The sequence below is a fragment of the Stegostoma tigrinum genome, chromosome 19 (genome assembly GCF_030684315.1).
Source record: "Stegostoma tigrinum isolate sSteTig4 chromosome 19, sSteTig4.hap1, whole genome shotgun sequence".
Classification (NCBI taxonomy): domain Eukaryota; kingdom Metazoa; phylum Chordata; class Chondrichthyes; order Orectolobiformes; family Stegostomatidae; genus Stegostoma; species Stegostoma tigrinum.
The window spans coordinates 16,964,306-16,987,488 of record NC_081372.1 but is presented as its reverse complement, the minus strand read 5'-3'; the positions used below and the strand labels follow the sequence as shown (position 1 = coordinate 16,987,488).

Below are 23,183 nucleotides of genomic sequence, written 5' to 3'. Positions count from 1 at the left end.
TTAACTTTTGTGACCACTCCAGAAGTAGCAGGGCTTGATTTCCAGCACTTTACTCCAGCGAGTCAGAACTATAAAACACTGAATTTGTATAAAAGAGAGCAGTATAAAGTTTGAAAGGAAATAATGAAAAACCATTAGGTTGAAAGCAAATGTAGATTTTCCACTGATGTGCAAGGTTGTTACTTTCAGCTTATGACTGTAAATGTACTCAAGTCAAATTTAAGAGGGATATTAGTATTGAGTTGAAAGGATGAAAGGAGATAGGAAAGTGAAGTTGAGACCGAGATGAGGTCACCCATGATCGTATTAAATGATGGTGCAGGCTCGAGGAGCTGATGCCTACTCCTGGTCAAAGTTCTGATATGATGTTCTAAAGTTGATGACAAGCAAGTCATGAAATTAACACATTTCAAAGCCAGAACAATAGAACAAAAAAAATCACTATGCTGTAAAAATTTATGAAGTAACAGAAATTAAAATTCAGATTATTAAAGTCCATCGTGTATCACACAATGGACCACTTTTCCCATCAACTGAACTCCAAAATAATTGGAGAACAATACACATTCACCAATTCACCATTTAGCTCTGGAATTTTTGTTTGCAAATTAGTATCATCCTCTCTTTATCAGAAATATATTTGCAAAAAGCAAAAGACACAGGTCCAGCAAAGACCTTTAAATGTATATCAGATGAAAACTAGACAGTTCACCTGTTTAGAGTTTGGCCCAGTGAACAAAGACACAGCATCCTAAAGCAAACCAACCTCTCATGCTGAGGCGAGCAAATTATGCAAGTGAAGCCTTATTGTGTATGCCGGATAATACAATTCTACAGAAAAACCTAATAAAATATTGAGAAGTAGTTTGAAGTTAGCTATTTTAACAAGTGCAACAGCAAAATAATGCAAGATCTTACAAATTAAAATTTCACAATGGAAAGACTGTTAGAAATGAAAGACACCTGCCATCTTTGAGACAAGATAGTCTAATTACACATACCACAACACAAGTGGAATTACATCAGCCCGTTCACGATGAGCAATTTACCACCACAAAAATAGAGAGTTAACAAAACACAATAATATAGCATTTGGGGTTTCGAATTAAACCAATTCCTGATGGAAACACTAAATCAGAAGCATATAAGTAACACCAATTTTATACATCAGCGATTTTCTTTGCACATAAATGACTTAGACAGTACCTTTAATATAATTAAATATCTCAAGCAACATCACAGGAACATTAAAGAAGGCATGGAGTGGCAGATAACGGGTGAAATGACTAAAGGCTAGTCAAAAGGGATAGGTTTTAAGGAATGCCTACAAGGAGTTACGCAAGGGAGAGAAAGGGAAATCCACGTCTTTAGGTTTGGGCAACTGACTAAAAGGCCATTAAATGGTGGAGTGACAATACTGGGTGTTAATAAGGGGGAAGAATTAGAGGGATACAATGTTTGAGAAGGCTAAAGAGAATGACAGAAATAGGGAAGGGCAAGTCCATGGAGTAGTTGGAAAACAAGGATGAGAACTTTAAAGTCAAGATATTGCTTGATCACAAACTCATGCAAGTCAGAGCACATGCAGATGATGCAGGAATGGCATTAGCTGCAAGTCAAGTCATGAGCAGAGTTTTGGATAACCTCTAGCTTACAGACGTTAGAACGTGGGAGACTGCCCAGGGATGCATTGGAATAGGCACACCCAAAAGATAATCAAAGGATGGACAAAGATTTCAATATCAGATGAACTGCGATAGGGGGGAAAAGTCAGGCAATATCATACCACGAAGTGGAAATAGTCAGTCTTACAATGAGGCTGGAAGTTTGTCCAAGAATGAAATATGTCAAAGGTTGGGAACGGACTGGCTTAATATTAGAGGGATGGTGTTGATAGTTAGGGTAACAGAGTTAAGCTAAAACTGTTAAACCTCGCAGTTATTATTAATCTTGTTGCAGTTCATGCAGCACTCTTACTTGAAAAGGTTACTTTCCTAACAAGAATGGACTAAATGCGTATCCACAACCAAGTACACCAACTTCTGATGGCCTTCAGGATTTAAGTACGAATGGCCAAGCAACCTTTTTAATACAAGTCCTTTCAAATTTGTTGCTGACTGAATTAATCAATTTTTAAATGTAAAAAATGATTTTTGCTATTTAGAAAATTCTTTAAAAGTTTACAGTTTCTGAAATTATTCAGCAGTCACTGATGATTAATTGCAAGGAAAACATTCTTTGCTCTCAGAGAAACTTTATATATTAAACTCTGTGTACAATATGTCAGAGTCATACAGCATAGAAATAGACATGGTAGGCTGAGCAGCCTACGTCGATCAACAAACATCAAGCTACACTAATCCCACTTACTGACACTTGGTTCAAAGCCTACTGTAACCTGACATTAAGTATTCATCCAGATGCTTCTTAAATGTTGCGAGAATACTCGCCTCCACCACATGCCCATGTTCCATATATCTACCACCCTAAGTAAAAAAAACTTCTTCCACAAAATTTCCTCTAAATCACCTGCTCCTCACCTTAAGTTTATGCCCTCTGGTATTAGACACAGCTGCTATGGGGAAAGAGATTCTCCTGATCTACTGGCTATACTGCTCAGTTTTGTACACTTCAGTCAGATCTCCTCAGCGTCCTGTTCCAAGGACAACAAACCCAGCCCAGCTAACCTCTCTTTGTACCCGAAACCTTCCATCCCAGGAACATCCTGCTGAAACTCCTCTGCACCCTCTCCAGTACAATCACATCCTTCTGATGGTGTGGTAACCAGAACTGCACACATCTATAGCTGAACCAATGTTTTATAAAGTTGTAGCAAGACTTCGTTGCTCCTATATTCTACGCCGTGGCTATTGAAGGCAAGCATCCCATATGCCTTATTGGCCACTTTATCTACCTGTGGCAACACCTTCAAGGATCTGTGGACCTTTACATCAAAAAGGTCCCTTTGATCCTCAGTGCTCCCTCAAGACCTTTTATTCATTGTGTATATCCTTCCACTTTTAGGCCTCCCAAAACGCATTATCTTGCGCTTATCGAGATTAAATTCCATCGGCCATTGCTCTGCCCAATTTATCAGCTGATCAATATCAGACTGTAGCCTCAGACCATCTTCCACAACATCAACAACACCCCAGATTTTCATGCCACCTGCAAGCTTACTAATTATACCTTCTACATAACAAACAGCAAGTGTCCCAGCACCAAACATGTGGTATGCCACTGGTCACAGGCTTCACAACCATCACCCTTTGCCTCCTATTTGCAAGGTAATTTTGAATCCTATGTGCTAACTTGTTAAACATTCCGTTCTCTCTTACCTTGTCAATCCATACCACTTCCTTCTATGCAGAGGACAAAGCAGACATATCTATTTCAAAAGTAAAGTAAAACAAGCCATGAGATGGATGGCTAATGTATCTTTTTTGCAGTATTTGTTGAGGGACAAATGATAGACATGGCACCAAGAACTCCATGTTCTTGCTTATGTAGTCCACTGGGACCTTCTCATACCAGTCTAAAAACAAGAACTACAAACAAATTCTTAGTTCATCCTTTATTTATTTTTATTTTTTATTTTTTGGCAAGAAAGGGGAGTTGAGGGATGGGGCAGATTTGCCATAATCTTGACATAACCTTGTCAAAGGCCTAACCGACATCGATCTAAACCGCATCAACTGAACTATCTTTATCAATACATTTAATCACGGTTACTAAAAAACTCAAATTACTGAGACAGGACGCCCCCCTAACAATTCTGTACTAACAACCCTTGCCTTTCCGAGTACTGATTAATCCTGTCCTTTGGAATTTTTTTTTTCCCCCCAAGAATGTCCCTACCACTGACAACAGACGAACTGGACAGTCATTGATTTGTCTATTCCTGCCACCCTGCTTGAAAAAGGAACCAAACTACCTCTCCTCCAGTCATCTGGCACTTAATCTGTGGCCAGCAGAGTATTAAATATTTCCATTAGGGATCCAGCAATCTCTTCCATCACCTCCCATTGCACACTGGGATACATTACATCAGGCCCTAGGGATTTAGGAGAGGTGGTTGTACTGAGTGCAAGAGCAGATTAAAATTATGACTATGTCCTTTTATTTTTCCACATTTTCAACTGTTGGCCAAAATGAGAAAAGCACATTTTCATAACAAAGGACTGTTGAAGAATTATGACAGTTTGAATAAGGGGACTTTGAAATTTAGTGCACTATCCAAGACAGACACGACAAAATCAAAATTAAACAAGAGAACAAAAGGTGCAGGGTAGTGAAGAGGCAAACAATAAATCAGTCTGTCAGAAAACTGACAAAAAAATACAAGCAGAAAAATGCAGGAGAAATTAGAACCAGAACACTAAGGGGACAGAGTAATAGAATAAGTGGACACTCATTCAAAAAAGATGTTGTGGAATTTCTTCACGCAAAATTTGTTACACCCAGAGACTTGTGGAGGCTACATCACTCAAAGCATTTAAAGAGTAGTAGATAGCTCCTCGATGGGATGAAAATCTGAGAGCGATGAGGAACTGGCAAGAAAGGGGAGTTGAGGGATGGGGCAGATTTGCCATAATCTTAAATGAACAGCAGGGCAGGCTCGAGTAACTGAATGGCCTATCCTGCTCCGGGTTATGTTATTAGCCAATCTAATTTAGGCATCTTAGTAATGCCTCACAGCAACCTAGCTCAGTTGGAAATGACCTGAGTGGATCAGAGTGGTGCTAATACCAATGTTTTGATTCCCATTCTGACTGGTGCGGATTTAGGACCTGCTTCTTTGTTCTGTCCAGAGAATCCGCAATGCACTAGGTGGCATTGTCAGTCTGGAGATACCAGGATGAAGTTGGTTTTAATTGTGATACTTTGAACATTGGTCAATTCATCAGTGATAGGTTACTCTTGTGGCCTGCATGTTACTCTTCATCATAAATGGACTCCTCGTGGGCCACACTGACTTGTGGCCTTGTCTGGGAAATCAGTTCAAATCTATGCATTACTTTATTAATTTCTACTCCAATATTTGGTACAAATTCCATACCACTTCCTTCTATGCAGAGGACAAAGCAGACACATCTATTTCAAAAGTAAAGTAAAACAAGCCATGAGATGGATGGCTAATGTATCTTTTTTGCAGTATTTGTTGAGGGACAAATGATAGACGTGGCACCAAGAACTCCACGTTCTTGCTTATGTAGTCCACTGGGACCTTCTCATACCAGTCTAAAAACAACAAGAACTACAAACAAATTCTTAGTTCATCCTTTCATGTGACAATATTACATTGTATCAATCTCAAGCTAACGCACCAAGATTTCAACAGTGTGGTGAATTGACAAACCAGAAGCAAGCTGTGAAAGTGAATTCACTAAACCGGTCACCGTCCAGTACATGTGTCAGCACCAAAAAACAAAAGCCATGAGATGCTGACTGAAGTGAATTGGGCATCTATCACACTTCGAAAGCTATCAGAGCCCATGCCATGGCTGAATCTTGGCAAACCAAATTACTCACCTGCCAGCATCACCCATATTCCAATAACCATTTTTTCTTTTAAATTACAGAAACAATCAGAAGATTATTGTGAAAAGAAAAAGAGGTGATAACCTCGCAATTTGCAATCAGAACACAAGTGCTCAACAGAAAAGAGGTAATACCTTTAATACTGAGATTTTTTAAAAAAAAGGAATTCAGTAAATACTCAAAAGGGAGAATAATTAACATGGTTATGGGAAAGGGCCAGGTGAGTGGGGCTAATCAAATACTCCAACCAAAAAGCAGGCACACACAAATGGGCCAAATGGCCAATGTGATAATGATGTTTTCATTGTCAAGCATCAAGAGTGAATAAGAAAAGAAGTAACAACAAGTGAAGAATGACTTCTTTGCCGTTTTGTGACAAACGAGAACCATGACACACAATATTAAGTCACAAGAAAAGACAAGTTTAACTGGTTATTGCATCGTTTTGTTCAAAGAACAAGATTCTGATTTCAAGCAAAAGTCAACTGGAATGCAAAATGCTCACAATTCCACATGACTCCTCAAAAGTCTAAGCAACAATGAGCACTTTCTTGACAGTTTTTCTTCACCAAACAAGACATCAAGGCAGTGTTTGATGGAGAAAGACATTAGAGTAAGAAGCAGTAGCAAAACTGGAGTAAAAGAATTTTTTTGGGGGATGGTGGCCCTCACCACTAGTCCATCATACTCAGCAGAAAGAAGGATGACAATGGCTGTTACAAGACAAACATGTGACATGACTGAGTTCCTCACAGTTGTGTCCAAGACACAAACGTCTTCAGCTGTTTCAATGCTTTTGTTTTCCTCCAAAAATCAGAAATGGAAATGGTAACTATGACTACATAATGTGGAGGTGCTGGTGTTGACGAAGGGGCTTGCTTTGGAAGTTTGAGAGATTTCAGCTGAACCTGTTGGACTATAACCTAGTGTTGTGGGACTTCTGATGAGAACATAACGTTCTAATCCTTTGGAAACTCCTCAGACACAGAAGCAACTACTGTCCACATGCGCAAGACCTGGTCAACATCCAGGCTTGGCATGATAAGTGGCAAGTAGCCATCAATAACTACCTTCAATAACAGATAAGCAATCATTATCCCTTGACATTTAACAGCATTATTGTTATTGAACCTCCCACTATCAACATTCTGGGGAGTTACCTTTGATTGGCAACTGAACTGGACTAGCTACAGAAATACTCTGATGATAGGAGCAGTTCAGAGGCTGGGAATTCTATGGTGAATAACTCAGTTGAAGACTGCTCAATGCAAGTCCACCGTTTGAATTTAGAATTTATTGTCGGGTGTACTAGAGTACACGAATAAAAGGACTACAGCAAAAAGTGTACAAAGTCAGCATTCTCTGCTGCCATGTTAGAATACAAAAAATAGTATTTAAAAACAGAAACAGAAATAAAAGAAACAACAAAAAGAAAAAGGGGGATGTTATCAGGACCTCTCCATTTCCACCATGAGTCCTTGCTGCCAGAAAAACAACAGACACAAAAGTCCATCCCTCAGATTGCAAACACTGAGGCGACCTGAGCACGGCTACATCCAGAACACCATCACTTCCACATTGTCAGGAACTCAGGCCCAGCCACAGCCTGGAGCTACGCCAGCACCATTGAGACCATGTCATCATTCTTGGGCCCACCCTGCCTCCACTGACATCATTGCTCGGTCCTGAACTGGGGTCAAACTTGATATTGGGCCCACCACGTCAACTTTCTGGGACAGAACTGAACCTGCCACTGCCAACATTCCTGGTAGGGGACCACAGCCACTGATAAAAAGGGGAAAAAAAAAAGCAACAGCAGAAGTTTAAAAAAAAAAGAGGGCGAATAAAGAAATACAGACAGAAGAGGACAAACCCCTGTTCAAGACATGAGGATGAACACTGCTACTTCTCTGCCCCAAATCTTAGATACAAGGCACGTTTGTATCCTGGCAAGCAATGGAGGCTGGGTCACTGAATATATTCAAAGGCCGTGTTAGTCAGATTTCTGCTCTCCAATAGAGCCAAGGGTTACGGAACAGACAGGAATGAGGAGTCAAAGCCACGATCCAATTAGGTATCATCTTACTGAATGACAGAAGAAACTCGAAGTGAAACTCCTGCTCCCGTTTCTTATATTTATTCTTTGATTCCTTCTGGTTACGTTTACTAAAGTCCGCAGCGGCAATCTGTCAAGAGTTTTCAACTGCAATATTAGGAAAATAGACGACCTCCAAATTCAAGATCATTTGTTTTTAGATTAGATTAGATTCCCTACAGTGTGGAAACAGGCCCTTTGGCTCAATAAGTCCACACCGCCGCTTGAAGCATCCCACCCAGACCCACACCCCCCCGTAACCCACACACCCCTGAACACTACAGGCAATTTAGCACGGCCAATCCACCTAACCTGCACATGTTTGGACTGTGGGAGGAAACCGGAGCACCTGGAGGAAACCCACGCAGACACAGGAAGAATGTGCAAACTCCACACAGACAGACAGTCACCCGAGGTGGGAATCGAACCCGGGTGCCTGGCACTATGAGGCTGCAGTGCTAACCACCCCCGTTACTCTCAGTGCAACCTGCTGAGAGCTGAGGTGAACATGAAGGACTCTCCTTCTCAACCTTTTCGCTCACCTGATGTATGGTAAGTCCGTTTCAAAAGCACCAAAACATGCTAAATCCAGGAAATTCTAGATTTGAATGAGCCACCAACTAAATTATAAGACATTTCCCCAGATAATTACCACAAAAATAGATATAGCATTTCCCAAAAGGGAAAATGTTGCTGTTTTCTTTCAAAACCAGAAAGATCTGCCACATTTATTAAATGAACAAAAATTTCCATAGAAATTGTACGTTTACAATTTTTTTTTGACTTGGGAAGTTTGGTTAAAATTTAACAAAATTGGCTTCATCAGTTAGTTTAGTAGTTATTTAAAAGTAGTGACCATCAAGGCTCCTCATTGGATTTCCAATTTAAAAAACGACTTGTGTTTGTGTTATGTTATGTTATGTTTGTGTCTATGTCAGCCATAGCAACAACTTATCTATTAGCCTTGGCTCTGCTGTAGCACTCTCACCAGAGTCAGAAGATTCAAGGCCCATTCCACTTGAACACACATTCTAGAAAATTATTTCAGAGCAATAATGAACAAGTTCTGTTTTGTCAGTGGTGCTATCTTTCAGAAATGATGTTACTTGGACTCTCTGCCTGTTCAGTTCAAAGTAAAGGGATTCTACGTCATTTTTCAAAACAGCAATGCTAGAGATCTCCAAGTGCTCCAACCGTCTTAGCTAACGTTTATTCCTTAACCAATTCTGCTGAAAACACAGATGACTCATCTGTCTCAGTGCTGTTTGTGGGATTCTGTTGCACGTCACACCTTTTCCTCGGTTACAACTGTAGCTATGTTTCAAATATGCTTAAATGGCTGTCAAGGTCTCTGGCTTTATACAAAATTCAAAGTTGTTTGCCTTTGATATACCTCAGCTGCCCTGAACTAGAGGGAGAGAACCAAAAATCAAAGCCCAAACACCCCATCCTTAGCAAGTAAAGCGACCGTGCATGGACATCTGACCACAAATCACAGATAATGTCTAAACCTCTCAAACATTCTCTTACTCTATACTTGAGGAATGCTTATTTCATCAAACTGCCAGTTGGTTGAGAATTTTGGATAGTGGGAAAAGAAAAGTTAGTTAGCATTTTGTATAATGAAGGGCATTTAACATTCACAGATACGACTGACAGAAAATGCTAAAGGAATCAAAGTTTATATAAAATTATATTAAACTTTTAAGAAGAAAAAAAATGAAAGCCTGTCCAGAACATACAGTTAGTGGTCCTGGAGGAATTAATTCTCGATTCAAGGTATATTTTAAGAAAATGTAAAGAGATATAATTAGCAGGACTGTACTTCTCAAAAGGTTAAGAAAGGAAACTGAACTCTTTGCCAAGTAAGCATGTTACTGAGGTTTCAGTAGTGCATCAAAACTTCAACTTCCTAAAATAAAAACGTGCCTCAAATAACCAGGCATTTTCACTGCTGTTCATGTAATGTTAGATTGCATATTTAAAGGTATTACAGATAGGATGTAGAGGTTCTACGTTTACAAAAAATGTATTGCTTTGTGAATATGGCATCACATGTGGATCAAGTTGATTAAAATACACTGATTATTTACTTACACAGCCAGTATAAATTAAGTGTAATGTGATACTTCAGTGATTTTGTTTTCAACGTGACAAACAATTGATTTGGAATACTTAAAGTCACCTTTGATCTTACAACACAAACAGGATTACTTATTATCTTATCAATAAGGGTTATCTGCATGAAAATGTATTAAGTTTCCAAAATACCCATCCAAATGAACTAGTTGAGAACTTTAAATACACATCTTTTCACAGGGCCTATTCAGAAGTCAGACTGCAAGTATGCTTCATGACATTACTGAGCCTGAACATTGCACACCCAAATTGCATCTTACTGCCATGGTTTTGGGTGTGTATAAATCAGTGGAATCTCAGTCATAATTTAGAATGAAACTAAAAATTTATTAATGGACCACCTTCCAACATGTCACATGCATAGTGTTGTGTCTAAAGAACACAAACGGGTATGATAAACAGGTACAGTTTAGGAGATACTGAGAAAGCTACCTAGCATCTTTACAAGCAACAAGATTAATGATTTCAAAACCAATAGCTAAACAATTTCAAGTTCTGGTAAACATGCCACTCTGACTTTTTCAGCACAAATAGTGGAAGAAACAAGGTATAAAACACTTTACCAACTCAAAGCTGCATTACACCATACTTGTAAAAAATTAAAAACAAACTGCAAACATTACCTTTAATCAAAAGTAAAACAAAGAATATAGATTAAATTTAGATTTGGAAGCCAATTAACAAAAGCACAACTACCTGAATGCCTCAATATTTTGGAAGTTACCTGTTAGTCATTCAATGATGAATTTTGATATTCATCATTGCGCAAGCTATTAATTACATCTGTTGTCTTGATTTATTTCTAAAAACTTGCAACTGACTGTTACAAGTCTGTCCAGATAAAGAAAAATAAATAGTACTTTGGACTGAAGAGTATTTTGACACCAATCTTGTCGATTGATCTAATCTTTTCTTAAAGTACTATCAAACTTGAATTAGTCACTTTGGTTACGAAATGGCAAAGCAATTTGGCTGGAAGTTTATCTTATTCACAGAATCATCTTTAAAACCTAAGTGACTCATGGCTGCAATTAAATTAAACCTCCATTTGTCAAGGTGAGACAAGCCAATGAATATCACTTTCACTAATTAAATGCCATTGCAGAAATGCTGGAATATTTTCAGCTAAACACAAGAACCAACTATTGACAGTAACAAACTTCAGAGAATGGCTGCTATTTCACTAAATTTTGGGGATTAAAAATGTAATAAAGTTTGAAGAGTTTAAATGCCAGTGTAGTAGCTGTGGCAAAAATCTGAAATAACGGGACTCGGGCTGACAATTTGTATTTTACAGTGCCATAATTTAAAGTACACTGTAACCTAAATTTAATATTGATTTGAATACTGTCACAATGATCATTAACCAGATAATTCAGATTATATCATTATAAACTAATCATGACATAAAGAATTGTGGAGAATGCAGTGTTCAATACCAAACTGAAGGACTGACAATAAAACATCAACCTTCGTACTCAGCACAGGAGTCAATGCACGAATTGAATTAAAAAAAATTAGAGGAAATGTCTATAAACACTTTACAGTTAATTAAGGAAGGTGGGCATGGGGGTGGGGTAAATGATACAAGATAAAGGATCAGGCTATGAAAACCAACATGTGGTTCTGCAATTTTCCATGATCATTGATTATCTTGTTCCTATTCTGCTCAAAGGGTTTCCAATTTTAGCATTCCTTGCTTTGGAAATCAGCTTCTGCTGCTTTTTAGTATTATAGTAAGTGGTTTCCTAAGTTGCCACTTATAGCCAGAAATGTTGGCAATTATTAAATAATTAACACATTTTTCAAAGTAGAACACTAGCTGCAGAACCTCTCACTAGAATTTATTTTAAAAAAAGGTTATTAATGACAAGAAGAGGAATTAACAAACCCACACAGAGCCAAATCAGTCAAATTAATGCATTACATTTCTGTCAAGTCCCTGAGCAAAAATTAAATATTTGGTTTTGGTAAGCAAACATGAGTTAATTGTGCTTGAGAAGTTATTGGTTACTATGGTCTAGTAGAGCTTTTTTTAAGCTTGATCCTTTAAGGATTTTTTTTGTTCAGCCTCTACTAGGACATCACAGTTTGGGATTGGTTAAAAAAGTTACACTAGATTTCACTCTATGTTGATCGACATAGGGGGTCTTTTCTCGTTCTTTGGGTACATGTTCAGATTTACGTTTAATTTCAAAACACTATTAAACAATTGTGGGATAATGCAGCTTCATAAAAGAACAATTGCCAATTATCAAAACAGGAATTGGACATACACCATTCACGCTATACCTGCTCTTTACTTGAATTAGCCAAGCCAGGCTTCTTCTTCTTTTTAATTGGACTCAATGATTCATCTTGGGGTGAGTGTCCATTTGAGGATGGCTGAGGGCTAAGTTGTTTTCTTTTCAGTCCTGCACGTTCTGCAGAACCAGAGTCTGAAAAAAAAAGCTTCAAATCATTACAAGCCAAGAAAATTTCACTTATTAGCCCAAGACATCTGAGCCAAGATTAGAGATTCAATATTACTATGGAGGAGTAATTTCAAAAAAGAAAAAAGGTCAAAGTTCTTCTTTTGGCTAAGTTATTTTGTTTGTGGAGCTCTCATCAAATTTCTATCAATGTTCTATGAATTTTAGTACAAATTTGAAATATGAAGTCAAATGGGGATTCTTAAATTCAGTCCCTTCTTTGAATAAAAACAAGCATTATAAAATAATCCTCAGAAAGTGTGGCCAAATCATTCAACGAACATTGAAGCTTTAATTCTAACTCAGTACTACATACAAAAGCAAGCACTATCTTGCTTGGATATTGCTAACCACGGTCATAGCTTGGCGATGCAAGGTCAATTTAATTTTGACAGTGACAGAAAAGTCGAAGGCGAAGTCACGTAAGGGAGAAAATAACTGAAATGGCAAAAAAAGTATATACACAGGATTGACCTATAGAAAAGAGGTGGGTTTATTTAGGCCTTCTGTTCATAACACTGCACTTACAAAATGGTAATTTGAGTCAGAGATTGGGGGGAAATTTGATGGAGATGTGCAAAAATTGTCTCAGATTTACACAAGTTAGTCCAGGAAAATCTACACCCATTAGTTGACAGTATAAAGATTAGTGGATTAGTATTAAAGTTGTGGACAAGAAATGAGAAGAATTTTTCTTTTGTTCACTGAGTGGTATTAACTCAGAACTCATTTCAGAGGAGGGTGGTGGATGCGTAGACAAAGAATGATTTTAAAGCAAAGCTGGATGGGTACTGGAGGGAGATCAATATTCAGGGCTTCACTGATATAGTGGGAGACTTGAACATGTCTAAATATACCAAGCATTCACTCAAGGGAACGAGTGACCTCCTTGTGTGTCATTATAACACCATGAGTCCATCACAGAACAAACCCAGTAATTTAGCATTATGATACTCATCTCTAGAACTTGGGTCCCAACCTAAAGATAAACTGACAGTTGCATGGTTTCAAAGAGAACTGGGTTGGGAAATCAGTCCTGTTTATAGGAGTCCCAACCCGAAACGTACACTTTCCTGCTCCTCTGATGCTGCCTGATCTGCCGTGTTCCTCCAGCTCCACACTGCATCGACTCTGGGGTATTCTAAATCCAGTTTCCATTGAATCAAACATGACAACATAAACCTGCCGAATTCCAAGTCAAATAACAGCTCTCCACTCTCTAAGAAGCCCTTCACACAAACAAAGTAAACTATTTTTTAGATTAAAGCACCTTCTTCATAACAATCTCACTGAACAAACACCTGGCTTGGACCAGAGACAGCACATTCCATTTTGCAAACTAAGCTGCAACAAGATAGCAACCTCCATCATAAATCCTGGATATTTTAAAACTAATGACAAAGAAATTGATGTTTAACCAAAATGGTAAAATCCATTCCCCATAAATATTTCTCAGGTTGTAGAGTATCAGATGCCGTTTCACTCCTAAATTAAAAATATTTAATTGGACAGTACAAATTCAGTGTTACATTTCCAGTCATTTACAATTGTTTGGCATAATAGAAGACATAAATAAAATGAAAATTATGTAGTAACAGTATAAAATCAGCACCTTTTTGAATCTAGAATATTTAGAGTTAGTGAGGTACACGTAAATCATTTGTATGGCCAAACTCGAATGCCAGTGACTGAGTATCTAATTACATTTTCCTTTGTTGCAACTTCACTGGTGTAGAATTCGAACAAATCAGCTTTCTATTAACCAGGACCAAAAAACTCACAGTATGCAGCCTGATTAGTTTCATGCAGTTAGCACTTCCAGTTTTTGGCTGTTGTTAAGATTTTTATACTAAAAGCAGAGAATGCACAAAAGAGATGATATGAGATTGCAAGTGACTTCAAATTTGCATTCAATTAGCAAATTAGCCTTGTGTACATTCAGATTGAGAAGGAAAGACGTGACTTAAAAATTACAGGGCAATATATCAAATATCTGAAAGTCTACACATTTGTTTCAAAATATAATTCAGCATATAAATTAGTGAACTAAATTAATGAAGTGGCCTATTCCCATATTTCAGATATTCCAGACTCATTCTGTGAAATTCAAAACAATAGAATATTAAAGTCACTAAGAGTATTTTTAAAAATGTGAATTATTCAACCATGGGAAGAGGGTGTTGCTGACAAGACTAGCATTCACTGCAGGTCCGTCATTTCCCTGGAGGACAGCATCCCTTGATCTCCTGCAATCTATATGGGTTAGGTAAACAACAGTGTTGTTATGTAGGGAGTTCAAGAATTTTATCCACTCATTTTAAAAGGACTGCAACGTACATTTTCAAACCAGGATGGCTTGTGACTTGGTGGAAGATGTACATGGTGGTATTCGCATGTGCATATCGCCCTTGTTCTTTAGATCACTAAAGTCATAGGTTTAGAAGCTATTATTGAAGACACCTGAGCAAATTCATCAAGTAGACAATTAATGCTGTGGCAGAGAATTAGGCACCGATTAAGTAAGCTGGTTTACTGTGGAAGGTGTGAAACTTGGAGCTACATGCATCCAGTCTGGACAGAATACTGCATTATCTCCAAACTGAAAGACTTTGCATACTTCAGTGGTGAGTCACCCACCACAGAATCTTCTGACTTGCTCTTGTATTCGCTGGTACAGTTCAGTTTCTGGTCAATGGTGACAGTCCAGGATATTCATGTTGAGGATTTGACTACAGTTCCACTATTAAATGTCAAGGGGAAGAGACTAGATTCCATAGTGTTTAAAATTGTTGTACTTGACTCGCTTAACGTAAACATGACAGACCACTTAGTAGTCAAGTCTGAATGTTGTCCCAATTTTGCTGAAACGGGAAATAGACTTCTTCAGAACCTAAGAAACCACACAAAACAGTATATCTTCATCTGAAAGTCTTCCTTACAATTTTAGCAGCATATACCTTATTAAATTTACTTGTTAGAGATGGGAATTTTTGACAAACTATTGAACATTCATTTTGTAGCATTTCACAACAGCAGAAAATACAGAAATCATTCAGCGGGGTAGTCAGCATCAAAAACACCACCTTATCAATTCTTAATGTACAATCTGCTTATTGTTTCCTGTTTGTTTTTAATTCTAGAAATTGAGCATTGGCAGTTTTTTGCTTGTGTCTTAGTCAGTCAGTGTACTTTGTGGGATAATCAGAGCTTTGTACTACATTAAATACATGCCTTTGAAAACTTTCTAAATTTACAGTTTGTAGACTTTTGCACTTATACTTAAGATAGTAAGACAACAAGAAATAATCTCACTCGGAGGAGGGACAATGAGATGATACAGAAGAGAGGAAAATGCAGATATTAGAAGTTCTTCATGTTGGCCTGACAGAATCGAAATTCAGGTTAACTTCATACATTATCTTTTAAAAGGTGCATGTGGTCACAAGGAACTTCACAGGAGCAATTATCAAACAAAATTTAACAGAGTGAAACAAGGAGACATTCAACAACAGCATGGTAGGTTTAAAAGAATGGATAAGAGTGGGAGACAGAGTCCTAGGGCTATGGACTAAGACAGTTTGAGGAAGACTGTAAATGGTGGATTAATAAAAATTGCAAACCGTGCAGGGACGAAATGGAAGTAGCACTAAGGCTTCAAAGGATTTTTCAAAAAAAAACAAAGCTGAAACAGGAATTTACAGGTTGGAAGGAAGCCATTCAGACCATTGTGTCTGCACTGGTTGACAAGTAGCCTGATCTCACTTTGCAGTTCTTGGTCCAGAGCTCAGTAGGTAATAGCACTTCAAATGCAAATCAATTACTTTTTGAAATGATGATCATTTCTCCCTCTAACCATTAGTGAGTTGCAGATCCCCACTATCCTCCGAGTGAAAATTACTAATCATTACCTAGCTAGGGAGGGGCAAGGCCATGAAGGAACTTGAAAATGAGAATTTTAAAGCTAGAATATACATAAAAACAACAGTCACATGTATAATCCATGGGCAATGATTTTACATAAATGGATTACTTCAATAGCATGGAGTCAACTCATCATTTTCAGACAATTTGTCTGTCACTGTAGCTAGGAGAAGACAGACACAAGATAGAAAGATTTTCTTTCACCCACCTCTTGATCTGGTTGATATCTCCATGTCCTCTTCCTCTTCCTCCTCCTCTTCCTGCTCCTGTTTAGGCGGGTCCTCAGCCAAACTACATAAAGAAATAAATGAACTGCCTTGTAATGAAAATTGCAGAAAATCATATAGCAGCAATATAAAAATCAAAAAGCCATTTAGCTCTATGGAACTTGTCTCATTCCCCACCTTGTAAATTTTCTCTCCAACTTTTGATCTAATTCCTTTTTGAATGCCATATTGAATCTGCCTCCAACTCACATACAGTACATTCAAGATACTAACCACTTACTGCTGTGATGAAAAAGTGTATAAATTATATCACTTTTCAAATTTGGATTTTAAAATAGATTCAAGTGGGTGTGGGTTACTTCTGCAAAGGGCTGCAGAGCTATTTCTCTATTCCATGCAAACATACTACTCTCAACATCACAACGGCCCTTCCAGTCTGCTCCACCACACAACAGGATTCCGGCTCATCAACCATCGACTTGTACCTAAAGTAGTCTTTTGTAAGTACCTCATTAAATGTTATTTGGAAAAACAAATATACTAAATTCACTGTTTTCTCTTTATCTATCCAGCTTGTTACGTCCTCAAAAGAATACCAATAAATTTGTCAAGCACGATTTCCCTTCATGAAATCATACAAAATCTTATCAAACAGTGTTGGTATGTCTAAATGTTCTGCTCTTATACCCTTTAGAATTATATACTGACATTGTCCCCAAAGAGAGCCGTTATGCTAGCTAGCCTATAGTTAAATTAAAGCAAAATATTTCACATTTACAGCATCAGCAAAAAAATAAAAATGGAAAAAAGTTACAGAAACTCAGCAGGTCTGACAACATCTACGAAGACAGAAAGAATGTAACATTTTAAGTCCAAATACACTTCTTCAGAACTATTCTATTATTAGCAGTCATTGTATTTCTTTCTTCTTTTTGAGTAAGGGTGTTGTTAGTCAACTGTTTTCCAATCCTTCAGGATTTTTCCAGAATCGAAGGATTCTCGGAAGATCACCAGCCATGTATCCACTATCTGTGCAATTACTTCCTTTAATATTTGGGATACAATCCATCAGATCCAGGGGATTTTTCAGACTAGCCCTATTAATTTTCCTACTATTTCACCTTTAGTGTTTTTGGGATACTAATCAGGTTTTCCATTGTGAAGACTGACACCAAGTATTCAACTCCTGTTCTATTTCCTGATTCCCCATTATCATTTTTTCAGCCCTGTCCTGTAAGGGGCTTATGTTTACTTTGGCTTCTCTCTTTCATTTTATGTATTTCAAGAAGCTCTTGCCACCCTTTTTTAAAATTCTACTGTTTTACCCTCAAACTTTATTTTCTACTTTTTTGATGGCTTTTAAAACATGCCCAATCCACTGGCTTATTACAAAACTTTGCCAAATTATGTTTTTTGTCCCCCCAATTTGATGCCATCCCTAACTTCCTTTGTTAACAATAGTACACTCATCCCTGTTCTAGAACTTTTTGCGCAAGTCACAATTTTGTTCAATGATTCTACTAAACCCAATTCCCAGTCCAATTCTGCCAACGTTGCCCTCATTCCTTTGTAATTACTTTTATTTAAAAAAGTTTAGCTCAATAGAGCAGGTATGTAATCAAATTTCAGAGAGATGTGAAAGAAAGAAGGTAGTTAAAGTAAGGGAATACCAGCTTTCAACATTAACTGGGGTAGTCAGTGTGAAAGTGTTAGAGGGAGCAGAATTCTTAAACTGCATCAAGATCTTTTTGAAGACATATGTAGAAGGCCTGAGAAAAGAGGGGTTAGACTTACTTTTAGGTGATGAGGCTAAGCAAGTGGTTCAAATAATTAGTAGGGAGAATATTGTGCAGGAGTGATTATAATTCTGTTAGTTCAAGATCGTATGGAAAAGGCCAAGAATGAGGAAATGAAATTTCTAAACTGGCTGGGGATGAAGACCAATTTTAATAAGGCCAGGTATGGTTTAGCCAGAGTTAACCGTGACAAAAACTTTTAGGTAAACCTGTATCAGGGAAGTGGAACACATTCAAAAAGGAAATAGCTTAGAGCACAGTGCCAACGTTTTCCAATAAAAGATAAAAAGGATGGGACCAATAAATCCAGGGATATACAAGACTGGATAAAGAGAAAAATGGAAGCTTATGACAGATACACAGGGCTGAAAACAGGAGCCCTACAGGAGTAAGTTTGTGCAAGGGAAACTTCGAAGGGTCAATAGGGCTGTTTCTGCCATTGTCATTTCCGGTGCCCAGATTGATTCCAAGTGATCTACCTGGCTTCATTTCTTTGAGACTTGGTAATGATTGGTACAACCGAATGACTTGCTAGGCCATTTCAGAGGGCAACTGAGAGTCCACCACATTGCTGTGGGTTTGGAGTCAGATGTTGGCCAGACCACGTGAGGATAGATTTCCTTCCCTGAAGGAAATCTGTGAACCAGAGGAGTTTTTATGACAATTAACAATGTTTCATGGTCATCAGTAGATCCTTAATTACAGACATTGGTTTTTATTGTATTCGAATTCTGCCACGGTGGGATTCGAACCTGGGTCCCAGGGCGTTATCTGGGTCTCTGGATTAACAGTCTAGCAATAATATCACTACCAGTGCCTTCCCCCAGAATGAGAAAATGAAGTAAATAGCAAGGGAGTTGGCATTAATTTTCAAATACCTGTCTGGCTACAGGAGAGATGCCAGAGAACTGGAGGACAGCCGATGGGGCACCATTATTCAAGAAGACAGCAAGGAATTAACCAGGACACTACAGGTCAAATCACTATAATGTCATGGAGGGGATACTAATCGAAGTAGTTCAGAGGGACAGAATTAATCTGCACTTGAACAGGCAAGGGTTAATCAGGAACAGCAAGCATGGTTTTGTTAAGGGGAGGTTACGTCTGACCAACTTTCAGATGTGATCAGTTATGTAAATGACAGCAATGCATTCAACAGTCTATTTGGACTTCAGCAAGGCTTTTGACAAGGCCCCACATGGCAGACTGATTGTGAAGGTAAGAGTCCATGGAATCCAAGTAAATTTGGCTACTTGAATCTGGAATTGACTGAATGGAAGCAAGCAGAGCATGACTGTTGAGAGGTGTTATTGTGACTGGAGGCCTATATCCAGTGGAGTTCTCCAGGGATCAGTGTTGCGGCCCTTGATGTTTGTGGCATGCAAAAATCAGTTTAGATTGGAATGTAGAATGGCTGATCAGTAAATTTGCAGATGAGACAAAGATTGATGGTCGGGTGTGGGTGAAGGGGTACAAACAGTAAAGAGACTGTAAAGAGACTTAGACTACAGGATAGTATAGACAGGCTGATCAGTGACACACGGAGTTCAATCTGGATATGCGCGAGGTGATGCACTTGGGGAGAGCAAACAAGGTAAGATAACACATATGAACAGTCAGAGCCTGGGACGCAAAGAGGATCAGAGGTAGATCGGTGTGCATGTACACTCGTCCCTTAAAGGTAGTAGGGAGAGGTAGATAAGGTGACTAAGACAACATATAGAACACTTGTGTGGAGCTGGATGAACACAACAGGCCAAGCAGTACCTTAGGAGCACAAAAGCTAATGTTCCAGGCCTAGACCCTTCTTATTAGCCAAGGCAGAGAGTTTAAGAGTGGTGAAATTATGCTTTAACTGTATAACATGTTCATTAAACCATAGTTAAAATATTGTGTAGTTCAGGAATCCACATTATAGCTGGGTGTGCCTGCAATGGAGAGGGTGCAAAAGAGATTTTCCAGTATGTTGGCTGGACTGGAGAGTTTAGACAAACTGAAGAGGTTTTCCTTAGAGAAAAGAGAAGAGGAAACCAAGTTGGGGGGGGGGGGGGGAAGAGAAGAGGTGTGGTGGTGACATGATCGAGATGTTTCAAAGTATGGGCATAGACAGGAAGCAACTTTTCCCTATGGTGGAGGGATCAAAAACCAGGGGCACAGATTTGAAGTAAGGGGTAGGTTGTTTCAAAGAGATGAAGAAGTCTTTTCACCCAGACGGAGGTAGGAATCAAGAACTCACAAAGCATGCAAGGCTTCAGGCAACAGACTGAAAAATGGGATTAGAATAGTTAAGTGGATCTTTTTGACAATGTAGACTCAACAGGCCAAGCCGTTTCCTGTGCTGTAGATCTATGGCTCCACAACGCAAGTTTTACTCTCAAAAAGGAAATGCTAAACTCTACCATGTCTGGTCACCAACTCCCACAGGGAACTTCTACTCTGGGACGACTTACTAAACCTGTCTTATTACTCATCATCAGATCCAAAATTGTCTGATCCCTGCTGAGATCCCTAACATGATTCTAAGAAACTGTCGAGTACATATGGCTCATGGCTACCGGTTACTTTCTCTCCTCTAGTACTGCTACTCTTGCTGGGCAAATGGACTACTCCCACCAGTTTTTCCTTCCTCATTTTTTTCTTACCTACCTAAATCCACATGGATTTGAAAATTTCTGATTCAAAATCAGTTCTGTTGTCATAATTGGTCAGTCTTATACTTACAAAGCCATCTTATCATCCTTTCCAGCTTGTCTGTCATTTTGACAGGTCATATACTCTACATATAGTTCGAGATTTGATTCTTTAATAACCATGTCTCAGCAGTTGCTTTAAGATCATACCCATTAACCTCCAGTCATGCAATTAACTCATTTATTTCTCTCTGAATACTACATGCAGCGAACAGCCATTAAGTTTTGCCTTAGCATTTTTCCCTTATTAGCTGCTGTTTTTCTGCATTTGTACACTTTGTCCGTTTGGGTCTACTCTGGATGTAAACCCTGCAATACTGCCATAGCATTTTGCTTTGTAAATCTTTGTATATTTGCACCCCTCACCCGAACTCTTGACCTGTGCTTCTCCAATCTATCCTCATAATCAAAGTCTCTTATTCCCAGAATGAATCACAAATCTTTTCTGAACACCTTCCAATCCTTTACATCATTACGAAAGCAAAGCATCCAGTATTGGATACAAATATTTCAGTTGAGATCAAACCAGTCTGTCTCGATAACATTAAAATCTGATTTAAAAAAAACACTTCAATCAAAGGACAGTACGCGAGGAAGTTTATTCTTTATTTTAAGCTCCTTTTCCAAATCCACTTGACTTAGTGCCTCTAACAAAGAGGTTCACATTGGGCCTACTCGAATAAACAATATCCCAACCATGATTAGAATCTACAGCTTCTTCGCTCCTTCCCCAAAAGAGGCTGTCAACTTCTCTTCATTCAGACTCCAACAGAAGCTAACAATTTGCATAATCACTGTCTTACATTTTCAAAGAACATTTTCCAGTTTCAGGTTAGCAACTTAGTCGATTTAGATTGTAAGTTGGTCAATAGTGGAAAATTACAACAAATTACAACAAATATTGCTAATTGACGATCAAATTTTTTACAAATCATCATTAGCATTCTTATCACCCAATAAGAATGTTGCATTTACCAAGTATACAATAATGGAAATTACCACACTTGTTCTTTCCCAATTATATTTACAGGACCAACAGAAAACAGAAGTTCCTCTTTGTTTAACTAGCAAATACTTACTTTTAATGAAATTTGTACTGTAGTTTTCAGAAGTATATTAGGGATTATTTGAAATAAGTCAATGTTGAAACTATTATCCTATCTGTAAAATCACCAACAGGAAAGAAAAACGGTACTTGGATAACAAGGTCACTTTCTTTTTCCCCGAAATATTGGCTGGTATTAAAAATTCTGCAAGTGCAATCAGCTTAAGAATTTGCAAATCAAACTCAATATATAGTTATGACTTTAACAGCACACATTCAGCTCTCTCTGAAGGACCCAGCCCACTTCTTTACGCCTGACAAGAATGGAGAGACTGATTTACTGGAGATGTTTCGAACAGCCAACGACAAAGACACCATAAATAGAAACTGTGCAAATTGTAACAATAAGCTGACAAAATCAAAATGAAAACAAACAATCCAGCTGATGACATAACCCAATTTTATTTGCATTCCAACTTGATGCTCCCAAAAAAAAACTCGCCATCAATTAATTTGCATTTGATGTGTAGGAGACTTGTTACATCAGCAAACATAGCAGTCAACTTGACGACGGCACGCTTCCACAACATGGACATACCAATTTCAAGCTTGAAGAGGGTCTTTATCCCCTGAACACCATTCCAGTATTCAACAAGATTGCAAGATAACGAAGTGTGGAGCTGGATGGGCACAGCAGGCCAAGCAGCATCTCAGGAGCACAAAAGCTGACATTTCAGGAAGATTGCGACTGATCGGAGTACTCCACATTCCCACCTACACGTGATGCCTTTCACCCACTTGCTTTTCAGAATCTACCTCTGCCTTAAAAACATGGAAAGGGCTCTCTTCTTCAAAAACTGATGAAAGCACATTTTCAAAGTCACTTGTGTGAGGAAAAAAAGGGACTCTGTTTCCATTTTAAGGCAAAGATGTCACTCCCAGTCCTAGATTCACCTACATGAGGAAACATGTGAGGAAAAATGTTTAACGCATCTGTATACTTCTGCAGTATAATAAAATGTGAGGCTGGATGAACACAGCAGGCCAAGCAGCATCTCAGGAGCACAAAAGCTGACGTTTCGGGCCTAGACCCTTCATCAGAGAGGGGGATGGGGTGAGGGAACTGGGATAAATAGGGAGAGAGGGGGAGGCGGACTGAAGATGGAGAGTAAAGAAGATAGGTGGAGAGAGTATAGGTGGGGAGGTAGGGAGGGGATAGGTCAGTCCAGGGAAGACGGACAGGTCAAGGAGGTGGGAT

The 23,183-nt window shown here is 38.5% G+C and overlaps 1 protein-coding gene across 15 annotated transcripts in view; it reads right to left on the bottom strand.

The window, feature by feature from the left end:
- zmynd8 (zinc finger, MYND-type containing 8) overlaps positions 1–23,183 on the bottom strand; it is a 145,056-nt gene that overhangs the window by 63,915 nt on the left and 57,958 nt on the right. For all 15 annotated transcript variants that reach the window (XM_048549866.2, XM_048549865.2, XM_059652748.1 and 12 more), the window contains 2 exons: positions 16,376–16,458; positions 12,068–12,213 (listed from right to left, as the gene is read on the bottom strand). In XM_048549866.2, coding sequence (XP_048405823.2) covers positions 12,068–12,213; positions 16,376–16,400 — 171 coding nt within the window. In that variant the 5' untranslated portion in view covers positions 16,401–16,458. The remainder of the gene's footprint in view (positions 1–12,067; positions 12,214–16,375; positions 16,459–23,183) is intronic.